Source organism: Manduca sexta, unplaced genomic scaffold (genome assembly GCF_014839805.1).
Source record: "Manduca sexta isolate Smith_Timp_Sample1 unplaced genomic scaffold, JHU_Msex_v1.0 HiC_scaffold_643, whole genome shotgun sequence".
NCBI classification, from domain to species: Eukaryota; Metazoa; Arthropoda; class Insecta; order Lepidoptera; family Sphingidae; genus Manduca; species Manduca sexta.
The window spans coordinates 1-8554 of record NW_023595455.1 but is presented as its reverse complement, the minus strand read 5'-3'; the positions used below and the strand labels follow the sequence as shown (position 1 = coordinate 8554).

General features: G+C 36.6%; 2 protein-coding genes across 2 annotated transcripts; one reads left to right on the top strand and one right to left on the bottom strand.

The window, feature by feature from the left end:
• Positions 1-380: 380 nt before the first annotated feature.
• LOC119193538 (PR domain zinc finger protein 15-like) lies at positions 381-1633 on the bottom strand. The gene has a single exon (XM_037447186.1). The coding sequence runs from the start codon at positions 1386-1388 to the stop codon at positions 858-860; it is 531 nt and encodes a 176-aa protein (XP_037303083.1). The 5' UTR covers positions 1389-1633; the 3' UTR covers positions 381-857.
• A 1584-nt stretch (positions 1634-3217) lies between these two features.
• Positions 3218-6907, top strand: LOC119193539 (juvenile hormone esterase-like). The gene is made up of 3 exons (XM_037447187.1): positions 3218-3507; positions 4141-5415; positions 6305-6907. Exons 1-3 carry the CDS (start codon positions 3485-3487, stop codon positions 6465-6467), a joined length of 1461 nt encoding a protein of 486 aa, XP_037303084.1. The 5' UTR covers positions 3218-3484; the 3' UTR covers positions 6468-6907.
• The last annotated feature ends 1647 nt before the right edge of the window (positions 6908-8554 follow it).

The window sequence follows — 8554 nt, the reverse complement described above, 5'->3', positions numbered from 1 at the left end:
GTTATTCCAAAAAAATTAACAAAAAATATTTTCATAATTTGAGTATTCTATGTTACTGCCATTGATATATATATATAATATTATGTAGTTATGTACTTATAAGACATACATAGTCAGTTTATTGCCCATTTGAACCAGTTAAGAGGCTGCCGGCAGCCCTTAAGAGCGACTTTCATAGGCATGATAGACTTTATGTCTATTATTTTTTATTACAGCTCGGGATGTAACATATTAGAAAAAAACCTTCAAGGTGAACATACTTTTGATCAGAGGTGGTATTAGGTGTGAACCGGGCAATTGCCCAGGTCCTCTCATGTTGCCTTGGACAAACTTCTTTAACCAATACCAACATAAGTTAAAATTGGACAAAATTACTCAACATTGGCAAAATCACCGATAAATGGTGGCCATAATTTAAAAGAAGAACAGTTGAGAGAGAGTTGAAAAACCTTTTTTTCTCCACCCAGACTTTGTGTATTTTTTCTTTGCCCTGCATATGGTTTTCGTCAGTCACCAACACTCTTGGCTATAGGAGTGTTTTATTTAAAAATAATATTCAATGGCAAAACAAATTAGTGATAAATTCAAAATAGGAAGACCCATATTTTACTAATTTACAAGTAACTCACATTAGCCCATTTAAAGGTGTTTTTTTCAATAATCAAGTAAATTATTTTTGTTATACCCACTGGGTAATATCAAACATAACTTAAACAGTATTAAACTGTCTTATTAAGTATTACTATCATCTGCAAAGCTCTCTTACCATCCCGCTGAGTCCTCATATCAGATTAAATCAGCGAATTTCCAGAAACTGCACAATGGACAATAGACAAACCATTATTACCTTAAACTAATCATAACCTCTTATGGATCCTGTTCAGATGACTACGGAGAGACTCCTCAGCTTTAAACTTCAGCGAACACAGCTGACACTCAAATATAACAGCTTTGTTCGAATGTTTATTTTTGACATGCTTAGCCAGCCCATCCTTGCTAGTAAACTTCTTCTGACACTTCAAACAAGAGTTTTCCGCCAGAACCTGCTTTAATTTGAGATGGCGGCGGAGACAGTACCTTGATTTAAAAGTTACAGCACAACTTTCACACTTCAACTTGCTTTTAATTTGATGTTGGGTTTGACAATGCATGTCCAAGTTGCTCTTCTTGTTGAACACTATTTGACAGTCGTTGCACTCAAAAGTGGCCGCTTTCTGCTGCACTTCGTGGTTCGAAGTCATATGGCGGAGGTAATGGTGGTTGGTGGTGAATTTCAGTCGGCAATATTGACAGGGGAAGATGTATTTTTTCTCGTCGAATTCGTCGGCTTTACGGGTCCGTGTTCGCGTGATCCTGATCCTGGGACCGGTTCTCGGCTTCTTATTCATAATAATGGTGACTGGGTGGTCTTCTCAACCAATATACATTTTTTGTTCTAAACTACACGTAGGCAAAAGGGAATTTCGATGATTTTGTTGATTTTACGCGACAATCACTATTAGATGTTATTGTTGGTTGTTTGTTTGTGGAACGATTGAAACATTTGTTTACTATTTTAATTAACGGTAATGTAATTTTTGATAATATTGGAGTCAAAATACCAAAATTCTGTTATGTCAAAATAGGTTTGACGTGCGTTTCAAAACTTCGTGTAAACAAACTTTCACTTTTGTAAACTTTTTGACATAAATTAATGATTATTTTAAATAAATTAAATTGAATTTTTCCATTTAACTTGGGATTTCCAAAATATATTCCTTGTTTTTTCTATACAGTTAACATGATTTTAAATAATGATCATTAAAAAAATTAAGTTATTACTCATATTTTAGCATCATATTTTATATCAAGTATTCGAACGCGTTATTGTCCCGACAAAACCACGACTTTTATCCCCCAACTCAGACAAGGGCCATAGGGATAGACAGAGGTGCAATTAAGGCATTTAATTTTCGTCATGTGTATTCCGTGACATTATGTGATACGGAGCGAACCTAACCGGATACAAATATCAGACTGAATTGATACACAGGTGGTCCTTACTGAAAATCATCCATGGTTTAAAAAGCTGTATGAAACTTGGAAACGCTGAACGTCGACTCGCAAGACCAAAGACTTCTAAAGCACGCCCATGCACGAGACAATTGTCGCGGCCCTAGGCACACAGTTAAGTGTATATGCCTCTTGATTGCCAAAATCACATTGAAACCTATCAGGGCTCGCGAACATCTCCCTTCTTTCTCCCCTCGGCCCATCCTAATATAGTTCCTTCTCCTTTGCCCACACTTCCTTCCCAGCTATCCCTATTCCCTTTGGGACTGTCGTGGTTGCTAAGCTGGGGCATCGGCTGTACTCCGTTAGCAGGGTACCCTTGATGATAACTTAACGGTGGCTCTCACAAGAAACGTCACCGGCATCTTACATCTCTAAGTAATCGCAAACTTCTAATAGGAATCTACTCAGGTGTTCATACAGGATAAGTTAAAAAAATGCATCTAAAAGGTTTTCATTAGCTAAAGCATAAGTAAAGAATAAAACTGAAAATTGCGAGTCTACTCTCGTATGGAGTGTTCCGTACACGTACACTTGATTTATATGTGCATCACGCTGCCCTTGTCCAAAGATAGATAGAGATTTAACACACGGATTTCATCATATTTAGCTGATGGTAGGCTATTCTATATACGGCCGGATAGCAACCGTACACAAGGTGTTAAAACCCATAGTGGCCCACGTATGTCCCGTTCCGGATCAGCCTGTGTATATCCGGCTCCAACAGCCATAATTGTGTCGACTGAGAAGTAATCATCTCTCGTCAATGGATCCCACTCCACTTACCATTAGGTGAAAACGAAGTTTATGTTACGCGCTATAAAATATGAAACGGGCGCGTTTCCATTATCAGGAATAATTCTAAGACTTCAAGCTCCGAGGGGCCAGTAATGAATAGAAACCCAATATCAATTTACCAGGATCTGGAAATCGAATTCAAGACCTCAGTACGGCAGACGTACCGCAATACGCCTACTATGCCACCAAAGCTGATAGACTTAAGATATTGAACCCTAAAAACGAGTGTAAAACATTATGAAACCATTACATCATCATTGCAAAACTTATTATCGAAAAATCACGTATTAATCTCTTCTAATGATTGATAAAAAATATATTGTTTAAATCACGTTCGTATTTCAATAAAAGCAGACAACTCATTCATAATTCGAACGGAGTATAGACAATTGAAACCATAGAGTATACTATAATGCGAACGTACAGCCTTGTGCTGGTGCTGGCCGCTTTCGGCCTGGCTTTGGCTGAAGACACCCAATCGGATATAGATGAGACTTCCAGTGAGGAAATTGTAGAAGAAAAACCTGTTTTGGCCATACCTAAAGAAAAACTATTATGGTTGATACTAAATATGGAAAAGTTGAAGGTGGATTATCGTTCAGCGGACTTTATTATGAGTTTATGGGAATAAAATATGCTGTCCCCGTGGATTTTAAGGTAAGAGACAATTAATAGTTTTTTAAAAGTTTATTTTATGTTGATGTGCCTTGTATCAGCTCTCTTACAAAAAAATATCAATGTTTTCGACTGTGCCCGCAATATATTTACTGTTAGGTACTGCCTTGTTAATCTATACTAATATTATAACGAGAAAAAGTTTGTGAGTTCGTTCGTTTGTAGGGGCTAATCACCTGAATTGCTGAATAGATTTTGAAAATTCTTTCACTAATATCAAACTACATTACTCTTGAGTACTACATACTACAGTATGATATAAATAAGTACTCAACTAGCTTTTGCTCACGGTTTCGCCCGCGTAAAGTTTTCCGGGATAAAAGTCCCGCTATATATTTCCCCGTATAGAAAGTAGCCTATAACCTTCCCAGGGTACTAAACTACATCCATACAAAATTTTATAAAAATCCGTTCAGTACATTTTGAGTACATCGATAACATAAAGACAGGCAGAAAAGGTGACTTTCTTTTATAATATGTATAGATCTCTAATGTCAGGATGACGAGCGTTGTACAAATTCGTTTGTTACTGTTTATTGGTTCATATCGTTTACCTTAAACAAATGGCATGCTCATCTCATCATTAAAAAAAAATAATGAAAAATCTCTTTCCAGGCCCCCGAAGAACCACCATCGCACTCTGACGTATACAGAGCCGATATCCGCGCAGTATTATGCCCGCAATTTCCTTCCACGACCCCTAACCGCTCCGAGTGACAACCCTGATTGCTTAGTCCTCAACGTTTACACCCCTACATCTATCAACGGGTCTCTTCCCGTCATGTTCTTCATTCACGGAGGCGGTTTTGGAGTCGGTTCAGGTTCCCCAGCATTTTACGGCCCGCAATACCTCCTTACACACGATGTTATCCTAGTTACTGTCAATTATAGGCTGAATGCTTACGGCTTCCTTAATCTGCATACGAAAGAAGCTCCGGGTAATGCTGGTTTGAAAGATATCAGAGCAGCTTTGCGATGGGTCAGGGATAATATCAAGAATTTCGGCGGAGATCCTGATAATGTTACTATTTTTGGACACGGCACTGGCGGTACTGCTGCCATTTTGATGACAATGTCTGAGTCTACTAAAGGATTGTTTAAACGAGTGATATCAGAGAGCGGGTCGCTCTTTACACCACAGTCTTTTGATCCCAATCCAATTGACACTGCAATTCAAATAGCTAAATGTTTGGAAGTGAATACAGAAGACCCTGAAAAACTTTACGAAGTGTTTTCCGAAACGCCAATTATTAAATTAGAAGAGGCTATTATGAAGCAGATGAATTCTCGTTCGGTCTTCGTTCCGTCAGTAGAGACGGTCTTCGAAGACGAAGAACCCTTCCTAACAGACACTCCTTATAACATTCTGGTTCAGAATAAGTCGCATTGCGTGCCAATTTTAATAGGTCTTAATACTGTGGAAGGATTGACAAGCACTTTGGACTATTTTACGATAACAAGTCAATTAGACCGATTAGTGAACGAAGATTACTCTGTACTGGATCAGAGGAATCTAATAGTTCCTAAAGACGAGAAAGAAGATTTTAGGAATCTAATAAAAGACACTTATTTCGCTAACACGACAGAGGAGGCTTTGGTTGGTGGACTTATTAATTATAATAGTGATTTCTCTTTTGTTGGACCGATGGATATGTTCATTGATATGTACGCTAATATCTCAAGTCAGCCTGTCTTCTCTTATATCTTCAATCATATAGGAACAAGGAATTTAGGAAGGTTGCTAACTAATTCTAGTCTTCCAGCGACTTCGCATTATGATGAATTGTTTTATATCTTCGAATTGGAAAGGCTTCCATTGCCAATGGATGAGGAAGATGCTAGAATCGTCACGTTTATGACGATGCTGTGGACCAACTTTGCTAAATATGGGTAAGATATGTTATTTCATAATATCAGTCCTGTATTATATACTGTTCCACTGTTGCACGGGCCTCCTCTACTGAGAGGGATTAGTCTTTAGTTCACCACGCTGTACTGAGGGCAGATTTCACACATTCAAAATTCCTATAGAGAATTTCTCAGGTATGCAGGTTTCCTTAAGATGTTTTCAAACACACCTCTGACTTTTCTAATGTTATGTGTTTATCGTTTGTGAATTATCGCTTACTTTAACGGTGAAGGAAAACATCGTGAGAAAACCCGCATACCTAAGAAGTTCTCTATAAGAATTTTGAGGGTATTTGAAGTCTGCCTGCACTACGCCAGTGTGGTGGACTAAAGCTTCATCGCTACCGAATAGCTCTTTATCACCACAGTAACTAAGCGAGGCAAATAAAGTAATGTTGGATTTAAGTAATATTTATTATTGGATTTAGAGCGCACCGCTTAGCTCTCTCGCACATCCCTAATGAATCCACACCTTGAAGTACAAACTACTACTAGTCTAGTCAAAATCCGCAAATGAGAAACATTGTGTAGGTACTTAGTACTTACTGTTCGTCACAATTGAATTGCCCCTACGGATTGAAAATATAAGTAACTTAGTTCTTAATGTCTCGGTGGCGTAGATGTAGTGCCTGCGCGGTGCGGCAGCGCTCTGAGTTTCTGGGTTCGAATCCCGGGTCGAGCAAAATGGTATTTAAGTTTTTCTGCTCAGTATCAGCACGGAGTCTGGAATTCGTGCCTGATATGGCGATAGGCTCGCTCCTATCACATCATGGGCGAAACCCTAGATGCGGCACTGAATTCCCCTTCGGGGATAAATGCGTGATGTTTGTTTGTTCTTAATAGCATAATTCACATACATTATTTTTTTCAGCACTCCAACCATAGATTCCGGTACTGGGGAATGGTTGCCGTATCCACATAATCTAGCTATTGCCATCGAGCCACAATACGTAACCTCCTTGACGCCAGAGAGAGCGCAGTTTTGGCGCGAATTATATCAGAAATATGGCGCGGAAATCAACAATGAAATATAACCTAAAAATATTTGGGTGTTTGACCTTTTAATATTTTTAGTACATTTTAACGAAATCATAATATTTTTAAAGATTGATTGACAACATTTATTAGTTATACATAATTAAGTCTTGTTTTTTAGCAACATAACACGAAAATAGCGTTTTGTAATTTCACTTATTTTTTTTATGTTTTTATTTTTAAGCGAAAGTACTCTAAATACATCAATAAAAGGTCAAAATACCCAATTAATTCCAAATTCACGAAAGAAGTTTAATATTTCATATTTAGGCGCAAAATTATTGTTTTCTTAGCTTTTAAAAATATTTTTTTCTTCATTGGTTTAGCAAAATTTTAATAAATTTCTGGTGAATATTTCCATTGCATTAATATAAGTGTTTCTTATTTAATTTATTTATTTATTGTAAATAATAATTGTAAGTAAATTATATTTTTAAAATACTTTTTTAATTTACACGCTATTCGCATATCTCTAAATTAGTACCCTAAATGAGACATAAACATTAGCCATATGCATTCCACAGCTGAAATAGGCTTCCCCTAAAATTCCTGGCAGAACAAAGAAAAATAATAAAGGATATAATATTTTAATGTCTTAAAATTTATCGTTATTCCGAATGCCGAGTGGAGTCATCTCTCGTCAGTCGACATTCTATTGCACCCCATTTTTACCATTATGTGCAGGGGATCACTTTGTCCTGCAGGTTTAATACAAATCTCAACTCACTACTATGAGTTTAATAAGCTTAGGGTTTAAGGAATATATGAAAAAAACTCCAAATACATTTATCGGAACAATTTTATTAAAAAATCTAAATTTTATTAAAATATTGTGCGCAAATTTACATTTCAATACTAATATGGGTAATTATTTAGATATAACGGCGGTCATACAAAACAATTTCTTAATTGACACTAAGTTATAATTAAAAAAAATGGTGATGTCGCAGTTTTTTTCAGCCACAAATCGACTTTGAATCAGCGTAGTTTTAATTTAACATCAAGTAAAATAAACCGTTCGTTGTATCCTTTTCTAAAAGAAAAAATCTTATTACTTATAAGAGGCATCTATTTCAATAAACAATGGCCTTTTTAAAAAAGATTCAACTTTTTAAGCCATATCTTTTTAAATATTTCTCTAATTGGTGCCTTGCCGTTTACATATACATAGAATTACAAAACAAAAGTATAAAATAATCATAACCAACCGAGTATATATTCCCGCTAAAATCTATTCGAAAGGCACAAATAAGGCCACATACAGCCAAATACACATTCCTTTGACGTCAATCCTCGTAACTACTTTTTTAAAATTCCCTCTTTTTTTTACAAAGGCAGTTTTATACTTACTGCCTAAAACAATATTAACTATAATATAATAGACAATTTTTTATCGTGGGCATAGCCTCGTACAATAAAAGAATATTTTTTACAATTGCAAAAATACAATACCGCATTTTTAGGCAACATTTTTCCAAAACTTGCCCGCCCAATACGTCTAAATTACGTTCGGACTGTTTCAAAACTGGAAAGTCTCTCATAAAGCCAATTTTACACAATGCCACACATACATTATTATTCCATAATTCTTTCCCAAATGACGTAAATCGTTTATTCATTTTAAAATTGCGTACTGTCACAAATTAATCAACCTTTAAATTATTGCTAATGGTAGGATATATTATATCCGCCCAGATAGCGACCGTACACAAGGTGTGAAAACCATAGTGCCTACGTAAGTGTCGCTCCGGGATCAGCTTGTGTATATCCTGTCCCAACAGGCCTATTGTGTTGACTGAAGGGTAATCTCTTATCAGTCAATTATTGGACCTCACTTTTACCTTCAGGTACAAGGAGGTCACTGCTGTGGCGGTATAAAAAAAATTACCAACATTCTCAAATGTCACCTCATTTTTTATTGACATTTAACTAGAACTGCCGGAGTCGCTGTCACTACTCTGTTTCCGTCTATGCTTCTTGTCTTTATGCTTGTCTTTGTGTCTGGGACTTCGTTTGGGGCTCTCTCGCCTTACCCGATGATGTCAAATGCCTGAATCGTCAGTTGTATGATGAACATTCACTGATT